Source organism: Ranitomeya variabilis, chromosome 3 (genome assembly GCF_051348905.1).
Source record: "Ranitomeya variabilis isolate aRanVar5 chromosome 3, aRanVar5.hap1, whole genome shotgun sequence".
NCBI lineage: Eukaryota > Metazoa > Chordata > Amphibia > Anura > Dendrobatidae > Ranitomeya > Ranitomeya variabilis.
This window is the reverse complement of record NC_135234.1, coordinates 57,962,225-57,985,892: the sequence shown is the minus strand read 5'-3', so window position 1 is coordinate 57,985,892 and position 23,668 is coordinate 57,962,225. Positions and strand designations below refer to the sequence as shown.

Genomic DNA, 23,668 nt, shown 5'->3' with positions numbered 1-23,668 from the left:
TGCAAAAGTTTGGGCTTTGGTGATTTCTGTTCTCAGATAACTTTGACCAAGTTTTCAGACCTTAATTAGTCTGTTAGGGTTATGGCTTGTTCACCATCATCGTTAGGAAAGGCCAGGTCGTGCAAATTTCCCATCTTTATAAAAACCCAGCCTCCTCTAACCTTGTGCCAAAAAACAGCAGCCATGGGTTCTTCTAAGCAGCTGCCTAGCACTCTGAAATTGAAAATAGTAGAGGCCCACAAATCAGGAGAAGGTTATAAGATAGTAAAGGACTTTTAAGTTGCCCTTTACCTAGTTTGAAATGTAATTGACAAATGGCAGTTAACTTGAACAGTTGAGGTCAAGATAAGGACTGGAAGACCAATCAAAATTTCAGTGAGAGCTGTTTGTAAGATTTTCTGAGAGGCAAATCGAAACACCCGCTTGACTGCAAAAGACGTTCAGAAAGGTTTATCAGACTCTGGAGTTGTGGTACATTGTTCTACTGTTCAGAGACATCTGCACAAATATAAATCAAATGGTAAAACTGTAGAGACAGAAAAGCCCAAATAGGTTCCTATCTGATAATCAAATGGTGTAAAATATAATGGGTATGCTCACGTTTTATAGGGTTGTGACATGCTAAACTTCTGTAGAAGCATTTATAGGCTGCAGCAGGACCCACTAAGGACATATGTTGCAATGAGTGAATCATTGTGGTTTGGTCCTGATTAAAGCAGTTTGGAAATACTGAACCGCAATAACAATAAACCACATTCATGCTTGACCTTCGTGTGTGTGATCATATGTTTCAGCCTTCGGCTAGCGGACTCTGAATCATAAAGCGGACCTCACCATAAAATTCAGTGTTAGAAGTATGCATAAGAGTATCTAAACAGGCCTGATGCATTTTGGTAACAAGTCCTATGGACAGAGGAGGTTAAAATAGAACTTTTTGGCCACAATGATCTCAGGTATGTGGGTGAAAAAAGGGCACAGAGTTTAGAGAAAAGAACATCTCGCCAACTATTAAGCATGGGGGTGGATCAATCTTGCCTTGTGTTGCACCCAATAGCACAGGAAATATTTCACGGGTAAAGGAAAGAATGGATTAAATGAAATTTCAACAAATTCTTGTTGCAAACATAACAGTATCTGTAAAGAAGTTGAAGAGGATGACTTCTACAAATGGATAATAAACCTAAACACACATTAAAATCCACAATAGACTACCCCATAATTTGCAAGCTGAAGGTTTAACAGTGGCCCTCACAGTCCCCTAATCCGAACATCATTGAATATCTATGGCTAGATCTCAAAAGAGCAGTACATACAAGACGGCCCAGGAATCTCACAGAACTGGAAGAATTTTCCAAGGAAAAGTGGATGAAAATCCAGAGACTCCAGTTCAAAACCCTCACAATGACCTAGAAAGCCATCCACAACCTATCTCCTCCATACATCTGTGACATGATCTCCCGGTACCTACCAACAAGCAACCTCCGATCCTCTCAAGACCTCCTTCTCTACTCCCCTCTCATCTCTTCTTCCCACAACCGCATCCAAGACTTCTCCCGTGCTTCCCCCATACTCTGGAACTCTCTACCCCAGCACAACAGACTCTCGCCTACCATAGAAACTTTCAAAAAGAACCTGAAGACTCACCTCTTCCGACAAGCCTACAGCCTGCAGTGATCCTGAACCTACTGAACCGCCGCACAACCAGCTCTACCCTCTCCTAGTGTATCATCACCCATCCCCTGCAGACTGTGAGCCCTCGCGGGCAGGGTCCTCCCTCCTTATGTACCCCCGTGTGCCTTGTTTTTTGCTCATGTTGAACGTATTTGTCTATATTTGCCCCGTATTTCACATGTAAAGCGCCATGGAATAAATGGCGCTATAAAAATGTATAATAATAATAATAATAATAATAATGAAAATCCCTCTAACAAGAAATGAAAGATGCTTGTTTGGCTGCAAAAAGAGGTTTACAGGCTTTGATACTTTCAATGGTTGTGTTGCTAGGTTCTAACCATGCGGGTGTCCCCAAACTCATCTTTAACTTTAGGCCTTTAGAGTTAATTTCATATTCAACTTGCTTAACTGTTCACAATAAAAGTAATTTAGACCGGGGGTGCTCAAACTTTTACATGCCACTGTAGCTTTATTTTCTCCCATTCAAGCTGTTCTTTCAGTAAGCTGGCTACAGAGTATTCAAATGTGATATTCCTACAGATGACCCTATATCTGCAGGTAAATGGCATCACTGGACATTTGTAGTATTTCCTCAATAAGCCATAAGTGTTTAGTAGATGCTGGTATTTGCCTCACAATTGGTCATCTCAATTTGTCAGATAATTGTGAGTTGTACATATTTTATTACCTCTTCACTTGGCAGGCCTGGGGTGAAATTCGTCTTTAGATATACCATAAAAATCTAACATTTAAAGACCCCTTATTGCTGCGCTTTTTTATCGCGGATGCTCGTGACATGTTCGAGTCCCGACAACTACATGTTAGACAGCCACAAACCATGTGGGGTTTGCCCGTGTATGTCACAGGCCACACATATTTTGTGTCTGCCTAACTGCTGCAAAACATCCCGGCGTGGGGACGCGAACATGTCGCTCGAGCACCCGCGAATCCGCGATACTTTGTGCACACCCGAGCACCGTAGGCAAACTCAAGTAATGAGCACTTGCGCTCATCGCTGAATGCTTGTTTGTGCCTGTGACCATCAGACTGTGCCTGTATATACTGTGCTGAAATATTGTCAAAACATACTATAATGTGGAGGTCTGGTAGAACATGGAGTTATCGGATGTTCGCATTCCAGACTTTTAGCTTTGTACATCTCTATGGGTATGATGTCTTAAGCAAAGCTGACCGCAAAGACACCGCAAATGTGCTGAATGTTTTGACATTTTTTTAAATTATTTTAATTCCGAAAAGTACGGTTAACATTACTTATGATTGTACAAGATGCAGTAGATTTTCAGATTAATGTAAGAATGCAATATACAGTGGCGACTATAAGTTTTGCTTTTTTAAGTATGGTTACTTCTGTCTTGATGTTGTGACGCCATTTTCCTGGTGATGAATTGAAAGTGCATGAAGTTGTCGTCATGCAAGATCTTAATTTTAACCAAAATGCTTTAGAATATAGGTATGGTCATTTAACTAAGGCCAATTACACATTTGCGGTTGTGTCCACAGCGTTTCTGACGCATACATCTGCATGCGTCAGGCGTCCCTATCTTTAACATGGTGTACGCATGGGCATGCTTTTCCATGCTTTTGTGTACGCATGCATCTTTTTCCGGTGTGTGGAGGGGCACGGCCAATGCAACATATTGCATTTTTTGGAGGTGTCAAAAATCCATCAAATAAGCGCAGGCGTGTGCATGCGGATGAGTGTATTAAAAAAACGCATTACTGTCTTTGGGAACGCATGTGTACACATGTCCTTGCGTTCGATGCGCTTACTTACTTCGGACTGTGCATGTCCAGGAACTGATACACGTCCTCCTGGAAATTTCGAACGCATGCGCATAAACACAAACGCAGGCAAAAAATGCATGCACACGCAGCGTTTTTTGCCATCATGCGTAAGCTGATGCGGATAAACGCTGCGTTTTTGCATGCATTTGCGCATGCAGATGATACGCTGCAGATTCAAACGCTAATGTGAACCTAGCCTAAAGAATACTGTCTGCCAAATGTTTTGCATATACTATTTATTGATCACAACAACAACCTAGAGAGTAATTCATTGTTTACAATGCCATAACTTAGTGTTTTGTAGCATAACCGCTTGCTTTAATTATTGCACCACACTGACGGGGTATTGAAATCACTTGGGTATTCAAGACATCCTGAGGATTCTTGCTCCATTCCATTTGCAAATCTGCAAACAATTGATCTTTAATGCTATGGGTACGGGCCCCAACTCGTCGCCCTAACTCATCCCAAAAGTGCTCCAAAGGTTTTAAATCCAGTGATTGGCTTGGCTATTGCAAAAGGCGAACATTTTTCTTTGTTAACCAGTTTTGTACTAAATAAGATGTGTGCTTAGGATCATTGTCTTGCTGGAATTTCCAGTCCCTGCCTACTTTGGTTTTACCATGTGGCAGCATTACATTCTGCAGTATATCCTTGTACATGGTAGCATTCATGCTTCCATCATTTCTATGCTGAGAGCCAATGGCAGATGCAGAAAAGCAGCCCCAATCCATGACATTGCCACCACCTTGTTTCACTGTAGATGTTTGGGACCTTACATCATTATGTTTTCCAATTGGGCAGTATATATAGTGCTTGCCATCACTACCAAACAGATTTGAACTTGAATTGAACTTGGAACACAACACCTTAAACCAATTTATCTCTTTGCATTGACTGTGTTCTTTGTCAAATTCAAGTCGGACCTTCTGGTTCTTTGCAGAGATGAAAGGATTTTTGACTGGAACTTGTACATTCAACCCTACTGCTCTTAGCCATCGCCACACAGTTTGGGGACTCACTTTGATCCCTCATTCTTTGTTCAATTCGTGCAAGATCTGTACAGCACTTTTGAGATATTTACGTGGTCGTCCACTTCTAGGTTTGTCAGCTGATCCATGACCTTCTTTTTCTTTCTTTATTATACGTGACACTTGACTCTGAGAACAGTTGAATTCTATAGCTAACTCTTTTTGGCTTTTGCCAGACTTCACTCCCCGAATAAGCTCCGTGACGTTTGGTGAGAAATTTGACTTTGTCTTTGCCATGTTTTACCGAAAAACACACAAGCAAAAATACAAATTTTAGGCCAAATCTGACTACTTATGATAAAATATGCAAAACATTTGGCCCAGGAAATGTTGAAAACCAACACATAAGAGATAAAACAATGTCAAACAGAATATTCATCCTTTCACCATTTGCTTCCTGTTTACTAACGTCACCAGGAAAATGGCATCACAACAGCCAAACTTTTTGGTCGTCACTGTAGATAGTCTTTGTAAATATCCATAAGAAATACTAAAGTCCCTTAATGAAACTTGAATCTACAGATATTTACTTTTTTCTTTTAAAGGTAGTAATTAAAACCAAGTCAGGAGAAGTGATTTATCGGATCTCACCATGGGCAAAGTATGTTTTTCAAGAGGAGAAAAAGGTGGTGTATGACTGGGTTCATTGGCAACCAGTTGACTCTTATACGGTAAGGTGATAACTGCTGCCATTGCTTCTAAACCGTTGCAATTTGCACGTCTAAAATTCCCAAAGCTTTTGGTTAACATTGCCTAAATATGCTACAAGTATTAAAATGTTTTAAGGTAACCGACATTGTCAGGTTCTCACTTAGGCTGGGTTCACATTACATTTTGGCAGTCCGTTAACGCCACCATTAAGCCCTATGTCGAACGCATCGCTAGCGCACGCCCACAATGGGCATGCGCTAGCGATGTGCCTTCATTGAGTGGCGGACCCTGGGACGCGGGCTGCAGCGTTTCCGGGTCCGTCACTGCTAGTGCAGATAGAGCATCTGTTAGCTCTATCTGCGCTAGCATTTGGCATGCTGCCAATTGCATTAATGCAGCCCGTTTACCGCATGTGTTGAGCGGGCTGCTGATAACGCCATGTTAACCCATCCTTAGCCTCTGTGATGTTGGGTGGGGTGACTTTTTAAAGGCTCCACATCACTCTACAGTACGATCTCATACTCGCCCCTCACTCAGACTGCAGATTGAACACAGAGCGTCCCCCAAGCCAGTTCACCTTCCCAACACGCTCATGCTGCCACCACTTACCGAGATGGCAGTAAGTCCCAACGTCGTGCACACAGTGTACTTACTGGCCGCAGGCCTTACATAGGCCACATGCACAAACTACCACTTAATCTTTACGGAGGCACTTAACTTTGATAGGGCAACATGGCAAAGATATTAAAGTTTAATGGCTTTAATACACAAAAGGTACAGCGTACTATGTATAAAAATAGGGAAATAACAGACCTACATAAAACATGCAAAAAAGTTTTAAAACAAGCAGTTTAAAAAAAAACAGTAAAGTTCTATTCTTGGAAGTCCTTTGTAAGCAAGTCCTTTTCTACTCCCAGGAACATGGGTTAGTATAAGTCCAATTGTCCTGTGATCCCAACTTGCGTCACATTGTAGAAATAATCCATTCATTATATACAGTCCATCACTGCACATTCAGGAATCGGGATGATATGGGGGCCTATTTTATACAAGACCATACATATAGATTACAGTGGTCGATCTTCACTGCAGGAACATATGCCTTTTTCACTTATATGTGTGGTCCATCAAGACTTCTCATTTATGTATCTTTAGAGATCATCATAGAACGCTCCCCCCCCTCACCCCTTCCCGACATACTCGGCATCAGCCATAGTGACTCACAGTATTAACATTTATCACCATTCTTCGGAGTGAATTCTAATGTTGTTTATGGAGATTTCTAGCGGTCGTGGCCTTTGCAGCCAGCTGATCTCTCGCGGCTCCCATATATGTAGATTCTATGATGAGACCACCTCAATATACCTAGCAATAAGTATAAAGCTGTTATCGAAGAAAACCTGAATAATCTCAATTTACCATGTATGTATTTTTATGTAATGTCCTTTTACATTATGGTAGAGATAACCACATACCTTTTTCTTATAGTGTAAGTATGAGCGCCCAAGGAGGCCAAACAGTATCCGCATTTATGAAGCTCATGTCGGAATTGCATCACCGGAAGGAAAAATTGCATCTTATAAAAATTTCACACATAATGTGCTACCAAAGATAAAGGATCTTGGTAAGCTAAAGTAGGAATAGTTTGTGTCTTCTGCTTCTTTACATTGTTTTCTGATCGATATATGTTACATTTTCAAAGCAATAATCGTTCACCTTGTGACATTTCCTCCAGAAAGTCGTTTTATAGACACTAATACTCCTTATAGGCTCCTGTTGAGTGATACACTCAGTCTAAAGCTGCTCATCTTTTCTTTGCCCGTCAACTTTGGGCAATTCTGACATTTTATTTTTTCAGAGACAAAGTAAACCTTTCTTTTTTCCTGTCTTAGCCATAAGTATGATTAAATGTTTTGTGGTTTTATTTTTTCTTAAATATAGGCTAGATTTGCACAACGTTTAAGGATTACATTTGGCAGGAGCAGTTGAAGTGTACCGCTAAGAGCATGGCCACTCCAGTCATATACAACTACACATGCATAAAACACTATTGACACCAATTGAAATATATGTAAACATATGCAGTCATGGCCGAAAGTATTGAAATTGTTCCAGAAAGTGAAATATTTCTCCCAGAAAATTATTGCAATTACACATTTATTTAGTTTTCTGTGTATTGGAACAACACAAAAGATCAAAGAAATAAAAAACAGAAAAAGGCAAATTTGACATAATTTCATACACAGCACCAAAAAATGGGCCTAACAAAAGCATACTTGTTCAAACTCACTTATGGCAAGTAAAAGGTGTAGGTGATATGAAAATCACCTGAAACCAGATAGAACAGAGGGAAGTTGCCTCAGTCTTTGCATTTTGTGTCTGTGTACCACCAAAGCATGGAGAACAGAAAGAGATAACTGTCTGAGGACTTGAGAACAAGAATTGTTGAAAAATATCAACAATCTCTCAAGGTTACAAGTCCATCTCCAGAGATCTTGATGATCCTTTCTCCACTGTGTGCAACATGTTAATGAAGTTCACTACCCATAGCACTGTAGCTAATCTCCCTTGATGTAGAGGGCAGAGAAATTGATGAAAGGTTGCAATGCAGGATAGTGGAGCAGCAACCCCAATCAAGTTCCAAAGAAATTCAAGCTCTCCTGTAGGCATAGTGTACATTGCATTAGTGTCAGCATGACCTATCCATTGACATTTGTATAAAAAGGAAAAGGAAGTGCCCCACTGCTGACACAGAGACCTAAAAATGCTAGACTGCAGTTTGCCAAAATGTACGTGAGTAAGCCAAAATCCTCCTGGGGAATTGTCTTGTGGACAGATGAGACCAAGATAGAGCTTTTTGGTAAATCACATCATTCTGTTTACTGAAAACATAATGGGGTCTACAAAGAAAGGAACCCAATACCTACAGTCAAACATGGTGGCGTTTGAAAGATGTTTTGAGTGGGGTTTGCTGCCTCTGCCACTAGGTGCCTTGATTGCAAGGCATCATTAAATCTGAAGATTACCAAAGGATTTTGGGTCTGTGTCAGAAAACTGGGTTTGTGTTGTAGGTCATAGTTCTTCCAGCAGGGCAATGACCCCAAACCTACTTCAAGAAGCGCCCAGAAATGGATGGAAACACAGCGATAGAGAGTTCTGAATTGGCAGCAATGAGTCTGGATCCAAATCCCATTGATCACCTTTGGAGAGATCTTAAAATTGCTGTTGGGAGAAGGTACCCTTCAAATTTGAGACCCGGAGCAGGTTGCAAATGAAGAGTGGTCCAAAATTCCATTTGAGAAATGTAAGGCACTTGTTGATGGTTATAGGAAACCATTTGATTGCAGTTGTTTATTCCAAAGGGTGTGCAACCAAATATTAAGTCACTGATCTGTTATCATTAGGATAGATTATCAATGTCAAAGTAGTGTAGCAACCCTCTTATGGATTAGGCACATCCTACTCCAGTTCTTTTATTAAAGGAGTTGTCCATTACTTGGATAGCTCCTTCTCAATTGTTATATTCCCTCTTATAAAATACCAGCAGCTTCTACTCCCCTCAGGTGCCAGTGTGATTCCAGCTATTATGGCACCTGCTCTCCTGGGACCCTCATGATGTATTTTATCCCACGGGAGCCCTGTAACCAATCAACAGTGGCTTCACTCTCATTTCATTTGGACACAACTGACACCTAAAAGAAGTGAGAGCTTCTGACTCTATGATTTTCTCTGAGTCGCATTTTCATCTGAAGGAAGTGAGAGTGAAGCAGCTGGTGATTGGCTGCAGGGCTTACGTGGCCTAAGAACTACATGTGAGCCTCAGGAGAGCAGATGGAGTCATAGTGTGAAGAAAGCTTCAATCAATTTTTTTTAGAGTATCAAAAGACTTGCAGGCGTCCAGGGCAAACTAGAGTAGATAAAGCAATGGAGTGGGGATCACACATGACAATTTAGCACAGGTTACCATTTAGCCTAAGGCCGTCCCTGCTGGGAGCGTCCAGCAAACCGGCCAGCGTCAGAGCAGTGCTTGAGAGCTGAGGTGGCCTGAGCAATGAGCTGTAAACTATAGAATTAATAATTAGTGATGAGCCAGTGTACTCGTTGCTCAGGTGACCTCTGAGTATTTATGACTGCTCGGAGATTGTTTTCATCGCGGCAGCTGAATGATTTACAGCTACTAGCCAGGCTGAGTACATGTGGGGATTCCCTAGCAACCAGGCTACCCCCACATGTACTTATGCTGGCTAACAGATGTAAATCATTCATCTGCCCCGATGAAAACTAAATCTCCGAGCAGTCGCAAATACTCGGAGGTCACCAGAGCGTGCTCGGGAAAACCCGAGCAATGAGTACACTCGATCATCACTATTAACAATCCCTCCATTCTAGATGAACGCTGAGGATTTTTACTAAGACTTAACATGACTTTTTTTTTTTTAACAGATTTTACTCATTGATTAAAGGTAAATTAATACTAATTGACCACTACTTAACCTGCCAGCCACCCCCCCCCCAAAAAAAAAAAAAAAAATGTATGTCTATTTTTGCAGTTCGCATTTTACATATGAGAAGATGTAAGTTAAATTTGTAATATATGCCTGTACACAGTTACTCAGTACGGTACGCTCTGAAAAATCCTTTTTCTTGTTTTTTTTTTTTTTTTTTTTAGTTAAAATGAATACTTTTTAATTAAAACAAGCCGAAATAAATACCTCGAGAATAATTAGAATCTGTTCACACTTGAGCAGGAACATTATGATAGTACGTTCAGAATTGAAAAGGGGGAGAGAGGAAAAAAAATGAAACTTTCTTCCTTTTTGCTCTTGTTAACCTGAAGGTTATTCCGTTTACTGATATTAATCATCTCCCATCTGTTTGAAGGAGGATCTCTTTACTGACATTAAAGTTTTACTTAAGAAGGATTTGTTCTAACTTCTGTGGATTTATCACTTAACTGTTCTCCTTTCAGGTTTCCTCCATTTCATATCACAGAAAAGCAGTTTAGGTGACAAACGCGGCAAAGGAGAAAACAAAATAAAAAAGGAATTGGGGAGAGGGGGGGGAAACTTTCTTGTATTTTCTTTAGGTGTTTCTTGTACAGAGAGAATAAAAAAAGACGCCTTTTATGTCTGTTCTTTTCAAGAGCTTCCTTTGGGGAATTGAATGTGATAAGCAATGTGTAATGATTAAAGATATAAGTACAGGGTGTTTGAAATGTATTTACCCAAAAAGAAAGCCACGGCTAAGCGTAAAGGATAGTACAAAACAATCAATTACTTCTGCCGCCTTTCATGATTTACCTTGTAAATATCAAAAGTGCACGTGAAGTTCAGGACATGCAGATGGGCATAGTTTAATATTCAGGAGTCAAATTGGATTCGTATTTGCATCTTCCTCGTTTTTCGTCTTATTAAAACAGAAAAATGTTACAGTTTTGGCTTTCTCCGGACATCGCCACGCGACCTTTTGAATCATTTACGTAAAGGCCATTAACATTAAAATATTGAGCCGGCTTTAATTTCAGATAGCAAGTTGTAACGCTATTTACAGTCTAATGAAAAATACCAGGTTTTTAATTTAAGTCGGATTATACACATTATTTTTTTCGCACACAATATTCTCGCCTGTATCTACTGTAGGGAGTTATGCTTATTACCTCTAGAATACTTTTATGTTTTGCATCATGTTATTTTGATTTTTTTTTACTTAGGTTTCAAAATAGGATAAATCTATAAATATACATCAGTAAATCATAGTTTAAGTGAAAAGATCGTAGCATGGAATATTAAGCCGGATATAAATGTGTGTAGGTGTCTCAAGGTTAGAACTGCAGAAAATGTCAGGAAAGAAAGGGCTGCCGGTCTGAAAATATTAGTGTTTTTTTTTTTTTTTTGGAAATGGTACAGAAGAATCTTTTTTAAGTTGTTAAAAGGAAACTAACACTTAACAATGTTATTGTGGACACTTTACATGATTATAGGGGTCGTGAAAGTGGAGAACAAGCTTTCTGGATGCAAGGCAGTTCCAAACGCAGGTTTCTTTTTTTGGACTTTTTTTGTGCTCTGTAATATTTTGTAATTGTAATCAGTGTGCAACCTTCGTAGCAAGAGTTTTGTTTCTGATGGTATGGTTCTGGTTAAATCAATTGGTTTAACTCTGAAATGCTGCAGCGTTTTCCGAGAAAAATATAGTTTAAGGCTGGTTTTACACTTGCCGTGTTTTTTCGGCCCATTTTTGCGGCCCCAATGGATTTTTATGAGGCCGCAAAAACGGGCCGCAAAAATTCGTAGGAGCGCCGTAAGGCCATAAGGGCCATTTTTAAGGCTGTGAGAAAAATATAGAGCAACGGAAGCTTTTTTTTGCGGTGCACTGTGAATTCTATTTGCCCTTATGCAGCTGTGTCAACAAAAACTAAATCTCCGAGCAGTCACAAATACTCGGAGACCACCCAAGCATGCTCGGGAAAGCCCAATCAACGAGTATACTCGCTCTTCACTAGTGTTAAACCCAGGCAACCTTAGTTTTACAAGTATGCCAGAAAAATAGGGGTTTTCCTATCACAAACACTATAGAATATTCACAGGATACCTCAGCATAGATGACCGTGTAGTAGATCCGCATCAGTCTTGAGAACAGGACCTCATCACTAGCAGTGCGGTGTACGGATATGGCCACACATCCGTGCCAAGATGCTGGCTGCAATTTGTTTTAAGTATTAAGTACACTAATCAGTGTTTTTTGCAATTCTGCATGAAATTAGAACGTTTTGTAAAGTGTTGGGGGAATTTTTGTAATGTTCCAGGTGCCTACTTTAAGAAAATATACACGTATGGCGATGTACTGTGGGATATACAGTAGATTTATTAATTGACTTTAGCTCTGCCCCTTCTTGCAGCATTGCTGTTGTGTTTTTTTTTTTTTTTTTTTTACATAATATGAATGCATTTTATGGTGACGTTTGCCGAAATTTTCAAGGTTCAGTTGCCTCAATTAGCGCCTTCCCAACGGGAGCTTGGCACGGACAGTTGGTTAAGCTCAGGCAGAGCAGCAGATAACTATTTGATGTGTTTCCCTGCCACGTGGGCTGATAGGAGGTAAAATATGCCCTGCCTTCCAGCATAACGTTTTCACTATTTTCTTATTTTTTAACCACTTGTAAATCAAGCTTGAAAATCGCGACCACCATGTTTATTCCTACTCAATTGCTACTGACTTTTTATAACTTCTATGATTGTCACACAAATTCCTCTGAATTTACTTTGTGCCAAGATCAACCACATTTAGATAGCTTTGGAAAAAGATTCTGCAAATCCAATAATAAAAAAAAAAAAAGTGAGAAATACTCTTCCATTAATATGTATACCTTCCAGGGCTGTAGTGCAGATGTCTTGTCCAGAAAGATCGGTGAGGTTTGTATCTCCTGCTATTACTGACCGTTTATGTAAGATTCTGTAATAGGTTTAATGTAACTTACTACATTGTTGTCATTTTATTTCCGTTTACAGGTTACAACTGTATTCAGATGATGGCCGTTATGGAACATGCATATTATGCAAGTTTTGGGTACCAAATTACCAGTTTCTTTGCTGCATCAAGGTATTATAAAAAAAAAAATATTCACAAATCAACTAACTGTATTCACCATAAATATACCTTAATACTTCATTTCAAAGTTAAATTAGGCAAAAGCTATTCCCAATAAATATCAGTGGGGCTGCTGTTAGTGCCATAGAGTAGCATGGCTTCTGCAGGAATAACATGTGCGGCACAATAAGAACAAACTTTCGGAAGTCTCCGTGCTACTTGTGCGTAGCGTACATTCGGGTATTCTTTTGACTCCATCTCAGTACATCTTTCTTTCTGTAGAACAGATGTGTTCTTCCTTACTACTTTTGGCTCAACACATCCTGAAATGATCGGCATGTTATTACTAACTTACAAAAAAAAGTATACTTTTTATTTTTTTACAGAATTATTTATGCCATGTGTCTGTGTCCAGCCAGCGAGTAGTTTTGATGTCAATTGCAGTCTTTCGAAGGATTTTTCTTAACACATGACAAAAATGTATTATGTTTGTATATTAACAAATTTGAGCCCTTGAAGGGAATTTGTCAGCAGGCTTTTGCTATGTAATCTGAGAGCAGCATGATGTAGGGGCAGGGACTCCGATTCTGGCAATGTCACTTGCTGCTCTGCATGCTGTCATTTTGGTAGAATTTCTGTTTTCTCTGCTGCAGATCTAGCGGAATGCTGAGCTCTGTGTATAACCTCGCCCACACCACTGATTGGCTACTTTGTGTATACTGTACATTGACATCTGCCAATCAGTGCTGAGGAAGTAGTTGGACTAGGAGGCAGGAGACACCTAGTCCTACAGTAATAATCTCCTGCTGATAAAATACTGATATTACCAAAAGTGCACGACGCAGCACTCTCTGTCTCTACTTTATGCTGCTCTGATTACATAGTAAAAACCATCTGACAGATTCTCTTTAATAAAGGTTGCAGAAATGAAAAGATGAGGATATTGTTGCTTTCACTGCCTGCCAAATACATGGAGCAGAATACCGGATTTTACAGCATCCACTTGTTTCAGCAGACTCTTAACCAATTGAATTTACTGTAGTAGGGAGTCACTTTGTGCTCTGTCTGACCTCTTTCTCGGCAGTATACGCCTTCTTGAGGTGGGAACTAAATACAAGACCTAGAGCACACTGCTGAAAATTGGGTCAGCAGAAAACAACCAATACGGAAAAATGGTGCAAAGAATCCATGTAATGAAAAAGTATAAACTTTATTAAATAGATAATCAATATAACAAAGGAAATTGACAGTGAGTGATAAAACAGCCTATGGCCACCGTGGACCGCAGGGAGACACGAAAAACACTCCTCATAAAATGCAATATATATGGAGACAGAAAGTACCCAATATATATCCAAAACCAATGTATGGAAATGGAATCTACTACGACATCTAGATAAAAGGATGTTAACAAAAGTATACATGTGCAGCGTGTAGATGCATAGCCAATATACAGGGGAACATACCCAAGTTGTGACAGAGGAGAGTGAACGGCTCCTGCCCACCCCGACGCGCGTTTCGGAGGTCCTTCTTCAGGGGGCGTGCCATGACATAAAGGAACTAGTTTAAATAGTAACCGCTGAGACAAATAAACCAATAGTGTATGCACTACACTAACGATAAGCGCCGCACAACGCCGGGAAACACGGGCCCATGAAAACCAGCGTGAGACGGCGTACCGGAAGTGAGGCGGGACAAGTGTGCGCTAAACCGGAAGTGGCCGTACGGCCATCTTAAAAAAGGGCAAAATGCCAGAAATCCATACAATACAATGTAGAGAAGCGCCACGAATGTCCAAGACATGGTCAAGGTATGGGAGGTAGTTGGATAAACCTACCCACGGCATGGATTGTGTATAGATGCAACAAAAGAAGATCAGAGTACATAAGATGCAGCTACCATTAAATATACAGTCATAATACATATAGTAAATATAATATCCAATATATAGCACATCAATATACATGTCCATAACTCACATGCCATAATCTAATAATACCACACAGTGATCATATATGATATTACAAATACAGCGGCTACATTCAGATACCCACGATACATTTACAAAATACCACTAAGAACGTAAACAAAAAAAAGAAAAATAAAGAAATATAAATAAAAAGACAGACAAGAGGTGGAAAGCAAAAATAAAGAATACAATAAAACAGTAAACGAAAAAGATAATCGTCTACACATACATAATAGCCATACAAAATATGCATAATAGCAACGAAATATATCGAAATGATGTTCCTCTTGGCTCAGTCAGATGTAATGGATAGCAGGTACAGCCAATTTATGAATGTCATAGCAAAACGATGGTCTAAAGATAAAAAAATAAAAATAAAAAATTAATAAATAGAATACAGAAATACTAAAATAATAAATAAAACCAAATCCAGGTGGTATAGGACAGTCAATATTGCCCAGCTGTACTCAGACTATAGGAATGCAGCAAAGGAGAGACACTCATTAAGGCCATGAGGATGGACCGTATTTAATTGCCAAATCCATCTTGCCTCCAGCCTACTTAGTTTTTTCGTTAATTCACCACCACGTATATTTATATTTATGATGTCTATCCCCCGCACCTTCAAGAGCGTGTCATCACAATTGTGAAACCTCTTGAAGTGGCGGGGGATCGTCTTGAGCGAGGCTGCGTCCTTGTGACCGGCTGCCGCCTGAATGCCCAGAACATGCTCACGGATGCGAACCTTTAGCTGGCGTGTGGTGAGCCCAACGTAAATTAGGCCACACGGACATGTGGCGTAATACACCACATATCTAGTTGTACATGTGATGTGGTGCCTGATCTTGAAGGACTGGGTCCCATCAAAATTAAAGAACGTGTCACTGCGCACAATGTTTGGACAGGCGACGCACCTGCCACAAGGAACACAGCCCACTCTCCTAGGAAAGACATCAAGAAATGTAGGTTTCTGATAATTAGTATAGTGGCTGGAGACGAGATGATCCCTCAAATTTTTCCCCCTTCTATATGCAATAGAGGGCTTGCTCGGGATAACTTTGGACAAAATAGGGTCAACAGACAGAATTGGCCAAGCATTTTGTAAGGCGGCTCGAACCCTGTCCGACTGGGAGCTGTAGGTAGTAATGAATCTAGTGACTTGTCCACTGGAGGATCTTGACCGAGAACGATTGTATAGAAGATCCGGGCGAGAAGAGTGTTTAGCCCTATGATATGCACGTTTGATCATCCGACGACTATATCCCCTAGAAAGAAAACGTTCCTTCAGCTCCTCCGCCCTATGCTCAAAGTCAGAATCCGAAGAGCATATTCTACGGATGCGAAGGAACTGACCAGTGGGGACTGATTAAATCATATGTCGCGGATGACCAGACGTAGCATAAAGCAATGTGTTAGTAGCCGTAGCCTTTCTGAAGATGTCAGTATGCAGAATACCCGAGGGGTCCCTTTTTATAGTAACATCCAGGAAATCCAACATCAACTCACTATGGCAAAATGTGAGATGGATGTTGCGGTCATTGCTGTTTAAAGTTGCAACAAGTTGCGCAAGGTCGACAGGAGTGCCCTGCCAGATGAAGAAGATATCGTCAATGTAGCGTGTCCATAATGGGACACGCTCCATAGACCCCAATTCATCCGACAGGAAGAGGTCCGTCTCCCACAGCCCCAGGAAAAGACCCGCATAGGACGGCGCAAAGGCCGCCCCCATAGCGGTCCCCTGGAGCTGTAGGTAGAAGCACCCCTTGAAAACAAAAAAATTGTGAGTAAGGGTGAACTCCAATAGTTCCAGCAGAAGAGTACGAATCCCTGTGGATAGAGATGAGGACGCGAGGAAAAACCTCACCGCCTCCAATCCATCCTTGTGTCGAATGTTGGTATACAGGGACTCGACATCTGCCGAAACCATTAGAGAATCACCCTCAAGATACAGTCCGTCGACCCTGCGCAATAGGTCCCCAGTGTCTCTGAGGAAGGAGGGGAGGCCCGAGACCAAAGGTTGGAGATAAAAACCAATCCATTTATTCACGTGTTCCAAGAAATTCCCCCTGCCAGAAATTATAGGTCTGCCAGGTGGCGTGGAGGAATTTTTGTGAATTTTGGGGAGTAGGTATAGTGTTGAGATAGTTGGTTCAGTAACCCACAAAGCCGATGCTAACTCCTTGGAGATAACGCCATCCTCTAGAGCCCGTTTAATGATGATATCAAGTTGGGCTGAATATGCTGAGAGGGGGTTATAGGTTAATTTCCTGTAACATGTGGTGTTATTCAATTGGCGAAATGCCTCCCTCTCAGGCTCCTATTTTTTTACCTATTTATTATCACCATGGTCATATGGTTACAACAATTTTGCTTGCTCTGTATTCCTTGTGTTTATATGAAAATTGGGTCAGGCAGAGCACAAAGTAAGTGACTGCGACGTTGACGTCAATGACACCTTTGGCAAATCTTTTTTTCTGGCCTTTAGATAGATAGAAGCCCTGATGGAGTCACTAACTGTTGGGAAAAAAACCCATGATCTAAACCCAGCTTTAACAGGGAGGAGAAGGCACCCTTCAAGGACTAATAATTGAGAAGGCTTTTGCAAACAGAGATCCGTGTAATTGTGGGCCATCACTACTATAGTTGTAAAATATGCAAAAATGTTAGTTCTAGTTCTTGAAACATTTTATTGGTGACCATGTAAGCTAGTCACAAAAGGGAAATAAATATATCGAACATGCCAAGTAAGTCTCCTGTTATTTATTATACTTGCTGCCAGAGAACATTATATCCACCAAACTGTCCAATTCCATGATCATCTTGTCACATTTGCTAAATGTTAAAGGGGTTGTCTGTTCTGGAGTCACTCTGTGCCTGCAGACTTGTGAATCCTCACATCGCATATGCGATAGGCATACTTCCAGCCACGAGATGGACACAACTTCACACAATGCAAGTGTTTTGAGGGAGGCCAGAAGTATACAAACGACATGACTGCTCGGCACCAGAGAATGTGGCACTGTGTGAAGATTCACAAGTCTGAAGTCATTTAGATTGACTGCAGACTTGTATGTTTAGAGCGGACAACCCCAGTAAGCAGAATTCTATTACAGGTGTTTAATACTAACATTTTCTAGAGTTGTCCTTCTCGATCATTAGAACACTTTAGTGTTAGTGAGTCCCATTATCCTGCAGATTTCATTACATCTGCTAAATTCTTTGTAGAAACCCGTCTCTGCTCATCGTCTAATGTTCCTTCTCCTTATTATAGTCGGTATGGAAGCCCAGATGATCTAAAGGAGCTTGTAGACGTTGCCCATTCTATGGGAATCCAGGTTTTGCTTGATGTTGTACATAGTCATGCATCAAAGAACAGTGAAGACGGTCTCAACCAGTTTGACGGTACAAACTCCTGCTTCTTCCATGATGGACCTAGAGGAAACCATGACCTCTGGGACAGCAGACTTTTTGACTATTCAAAGTGAGTTATTATGATCTAAAATTATTTCTCAATCTTCCTATTTAGCCACGTTTGTTTTGTCTATGTGTGTAGGAAGCCATGTTAACGTGATGACACCATTGTGATAATAATTTAATAATTATAATGTACGTATCCTAAACATATTCCCCTGCACTTCACATTCAGACAGGACATATGGAAAACTGATGAGAGCAGGTGCTGAGGATAAATGTAAAATGGGAGGATCTGAGAGAAGTTGCATCAGTGATTTTATGTGATAAACCTACCTAAAAATGTGTTTTTAAGGCAGTCTGAAAACTATGGACACTGGAAAGGATTTAGGTGGTGGCTACATGACACAACAGAAGTTGCGTAGCCAAAACTTGCTTTGTGTAGCTGCTACGTCACAAATATTTGGTGTTGAATTGCGTTGTCTAGTGTGATGCTACTCCACTGCTCCCTATTTACAGTATTATGGCCCCACATCTCGTCTCTATATAGTGTAATGCCCCCAACAGCTCTCTATATACCACAGGGTGGCCCCTCAGCTCCCCTATGTACAGAATAATGGCTCCACAGCTCCCCTGCTTACAGAATAATGGCTCCACATCTCCCCTGCTTACAGATTGATGTTCCATTGCTTGCTAACATGTGAAATGATGCTACCCCAATATATAGTATGATAACCTCACACACACACACACACACACACACACACACCGTATATACAGAAGATTACCCAACAGCCCCCCTACATCCAGAATGATGGCCCCACAGCTCCCTTACATTCAGAATTACAGCTTCACATCACCCCTAAATACAGTAAAATAGGCTCACAGCCTCCCTATATGCAGTATAATGTCCCTCATATTGCTTAACTCCTGCTGTGCAGCTCTTCTCCCATCCTACCTCGTTGCTTGGGGATCCTTTCTGTTAGGTACAGGCAGCATCAGGCACACTGTGGCATCATTCAGTAGACGAAGCCGTGACTGCAAATGTGCCGGGTGCTGTCCCTGCCGCTCCACAGAGTAGCAAAGGTTAATGGTGAATGCTCAGCTATTTGTCCAGGTTCATTACGACAGAGAATATTGGTTTTCCGATATTGGTCCTAGGTTCTTGGAAGAGATCTACAGTGGTTTACGGTGCTGTATGGTGGTGTTTTAAGAGTGGTGCATTCTTGGTTTTCTTGGCCCTCATGTGAAGAAGAACCATCCATAAAGCTGGTGTTCAAATGCCAAAGGTAAAGCATTCAGAGCCCAGTAACAGGATCACATGATGGTGACCAAAGATGTGCTCTTGGCTATTTAAAAAAAATCCCATAAGTCAGTGAATGGGACCAAGAGACTGCTGATATCAGTAGCTAAGCCAACCCCTCTTCTCCTACAGAGAATCATGAACAGAGGAAAATTAGAAGTACCGGTATATTACTTTTTCTTTACAATTTCCACTTAATGTTGCTTTTATAGCCGTTTTTTACTGATATTAAAAGGCAAAAATTAATTGAGTATGCAAACTAAAAAAAAGTTTAAAATTGGTTTAATGAAAAACAAACTGTAAATTTGTGTGGTTAGTAACCGATTGGTTCTGAACGGGTTAACTTTCAACTAGTTTAATTTTTTAGTTAATTTTTGAAAATGGCCACAATTTTTATTTATTTTTTCTTGGACCTGGACCATTGAAGAGTCGCAGGAATCACCATGTCCCTACCAGTGATGCCATAACTTCTATTGTTTTTCTTTTTAAAGCTGTATTATTGAGGGCCTAGGCATTTATCTGTTAGAAGGAAACATGGTGACCGGTTCTCTTTAAGCATAAAGCAAGCTACTGCAAAGTTCACTTTTCTGAAAGCCCAAATACATATCTGACAACATCCTTTGAAATTGGTCATGACTGATCGCAATCTTTTAATTCCATTTTTCCATATCTGTCAGGAGTAATGAGCTCATTGTAGAGTTTAAGTTGTCAACAGTTTGTTTTCTTTTGTTCAACTGAACACAGTAATGTATTTTTTAGTAATTGCATCTGAGTCAAGCAGAGCACAGGTAATGAGATTACATGTTAAGTACGTTAAGGGTAAGGAGATCATCTCTTATGGTGCTTGGGTTCTGTCTAGAGATATTTAAGCATCTAAATACTTTAAGACTTTAATTGTTAAATGACTGTGAGACGATAAAAAATCTGTGTATGTATGTACATATACAGTTCTGGCAAAAATTAAGAGACCACTGCACAGTTTTATAAAAATCAGCTTCTCTAAATGTCTGACAGCCGTTCTATTCCAGTGTCAGTTGAATTCCAACCAGATTACACCTCATTCTACTTAATTTGCTTCTGATTAGATGATCACCTGAACCAAATCTTATTTGATGAAGGAAAGTATAAAAAACCCTGCTGTGGTGTTCACAATCATCTTGCAATAGGACAAGCTGGATGGCAAAACAAGTGCTAGTAATATCCCAAATGTAATAGGAATGGAAAAATAACTTTGAACCATGCCAAAGGAGTTGAAAAGAAACGTCTTGAGTGAGGAAAAGAAGGGCTCAATTCTGGCTTCACTAGCGGAGGGATGCAGTTAGCGTCATGTTTTCTCCATCCTTAAAATTTCTAATATGGCAGTCCATTACAGGAAGGCCAAGCAGCAGACATTGGGGACAACAAAGCTACAGACTGGCAGAGGGAGGAAACGACTCTCTTCTAGCCGAGATGACGTCATCTTATTCGAATGTCACTCAGCAACCGCAGGATGACATCAAGTGACCTACAAAAAGAATGGCAAATGACAGCTGAGGTGAAGTGCACGACAAGAACCATTCGTAACAGGTTCCTAGAGGCAGGGCTCAAGTCATGTAAAGGTAGAAAAAGCCTTTAATCAATGAGAAGCAAAGCAGAATCAGGCTGAAGTTTGCCAAAGACCATAAGGATTGGACCATAGAGGACTGGAGTAATGTAATCTTCTCTGATGAGTCTAATTTTCAACTTTGCCCAATACGTGGTCGTCTAATGGTTAGACAGAGACCTGGAGAAGCGTACAAGCCACAGTGTCTTGCACCCACTGTGAAATTTGGTGGAGGATCGGTGATGATCTGGGGATGCTTCCGCAAGGCTGGAATTGGGCAGGTTAATCTTTGCGAAGGACGAATAAATCAATCCTGTAAAAACAGTTGATTCCTTCTGCTCAGGCAATGTTCCCCAACTCTGAAGACTGTTTTTTTTCCAGCAGGACAATGCGCCATGCCACACAGCTAGGTCAGTCAATGTGTGGATGAAGGACCACCACATCAAATCCCTGTCATGGCCAGCCCAATCTCCAGACTTGAACCCCATTGAAAACCTCTGGAATGTAATCAAGAGGAAGATGGATAGTTTCGAGCCATCAAAGAAGAACTGCTAACATTTTTCTACCAGGAGTGGCATGAGGTCACCCAAAAGCAGTGTGAAAGACTGGTGGAAAGCATGCCATGACACATGAAAGCTGTGATTAAAAATCATGGTTATTCCACAAAATATTGATTTCTGAATTCTTTGAGTTAAAACATTAGTATTGTTGTTTTCTTAATGATTATGAACTTGTTTTCTTAGCATTATATGAGGTCTGCAAGCACTTCATTTTTTTGTTATTTTGACCATTTCTCATTTTCTGAAAAGAAATAGAAAATTTAGTGCTTGGAAATTCGAAGACATGTTGTCAGTAGTTTAGAGAATTAAAGAGTGATTTACATTTTACTCAAAAATATACCGTGCATACAAAGAGAAAAATCAGACAAACTGAAAATTTTGCAGTGGTCTCTTAATTTTTGCCAGAGCTGTATATCTATCTTTCCTGCACACCTTTAGTTGGATGCTGATGTTAAAAGTGAAAATCTAGGCCATCTCCCTGATGTATTTAATAAGGATCGCAAAACGACACAGGGGCGGACATACCACCAATGCAGCTGCATCAGGGCCCAGAGGTGAAGGGGGGCCCTTGCAGGCAACATACTGTTTGACATTTAGCCCCTACCACTCCCACCCATAATCATTCTGGTACTCAGAGCCGGGGCGAGGGTTCTGAGCCAAGTGCGAGAACTGGAAAAGGGGGGCGTATTTTGCAGTGAGAGAGGGCACTGGCAAATGAACTCTTCTTCATCAGACTGATGAGAGCGCTCAATAGCTGCTATGTCTGTCCTCTTGCATTGCGCACATTCATCAGGGAACCCTGCCGCACAGTACACGGGACAATAGTGGAGGAAGAGCAGAAGGACTTACAGTGGATCTTCTGCCTCCTTCCCTGTTCCCTTCCCAGCAGGTTCTCCTCAGAATAGAGGGTGGAGGAGGATCGCTAACTGCACGGGACAGCACGCAGGAGTCGGAAGCTGACATTGGTCATTTCTGTTGTATGCCAGTGTTCCCCTCTTCCAAAGTGGGTTCTGAACCTTTTTCAGCCAGCTGATCTATGAGCTCTATGTCTGACCTCCACCATGGCTGAACAGGTTACATCCCACTCTGGAGCACCACGGGTTCAGTCTTTCCTCCACAAGACACAAACCACTGGAGAATCCGCTCTCCAGTCTTGCTGACCAAAGACTGCCTCTAGAGCCCAGTTATTTAAACCCAAGACCATGTGACTCTTTCCATCATGTGACTGACCACATGATTATGACATCACACAGGTCCTGTCAGCTCTGCAGGTGGGGATAAGGTGGTCATTCTCCCACCCGCTCTATAAATGTCCACTTAAAACCAGCCCATTATGCAACTTTAGCTTAACCCTCACAACACTTAATGTCATGGAGGAAAAATACTCTGTTTTCATATAACTGACGCCATTAAGCACAGGGACACATATCTCCCCTCTATTACATTACCCAAACTGATCGAGTTACGTATCCCCAATCAATATAACCTGGGTGATAACTTACTGATCACTGGAGATCTGACTTCGCTGTGCTTGGCTATTTCCACGATTTCCATAGACCAGGAACAGAGCAGAAATCTCCTGAGCTGCAGAGTCCTTTTCACAGGATTGCAGGGGTCCCGGTGGTCAGTCCCCCAACCATCAAATTTGTTTGGGAAATAACCATTGAAGAACAAATGGCCTCTGTTCATCGTATGCACCATGGTGCACATGTTAAACAGGTGCCCCCTATGAATGCCATGCAGTGGCTTCAACATTAACTGTAAGAAAAAAAAAAACAATGAAGTACGGTACGTCTTTTACAGGATACAGTTGTATGGCATAGTTCAGTCTACTACACCGTTCCATACTTTTATTTGTAGTATACTACCAGATACCAGCCGTATTATGTAATATATACATGGTTGGGCTCCGCCACTTCTAGCAGTAATCACGTAACCATGAGTATGTATATAGGAAGAAAAAGTAGTGGTACTCACCGGTCCTTTTATGTCTTTATTCAGGAAAAAAAACATTTTTAAAACTGGCTGTAGAATGGGAATGACCAATGTTTCACGTGCAGACTATAGTGCCAGCCGCGTCTTACAATGTTCTATTCA

At 40.9% G+C, this 23,668-nt stretch overlaps 1 protein-coding gene across 2 annotated transcripts in view; it reads left to right on the top strand.

Moving 5' to 3' along the window:
• GBE1 (1,4-alpha-glucan branching enzyme 1) overlaps positions 1–23,668 on the top strand; it is a 208,716-nt gene that overhangs the window by 75,338 nt on the left and 109,710 nt on the right. For both annotated transcript variants that reach the window (XM_077294074.1, XM_077294073.1), the window contains exons 5-8: positions 5,057–5,182; positions 6,651–6,786; positions 12,668–12,758; positions 17,987–18,196. In XM_077294074.1, the coding sequence (XP_077150189.1) occupies positions 5,057–5,182; positions 6,651–6,786; positions 12,668–12,758; positions 17,987–18,196 (563 nt within the window). The remainder of the gene's footprint in view (positions 1–5,056; positions 5,183–6,650; positions 6,787–12,667; positions 12,759–17,986; positions 18,197–23,668) is intronic.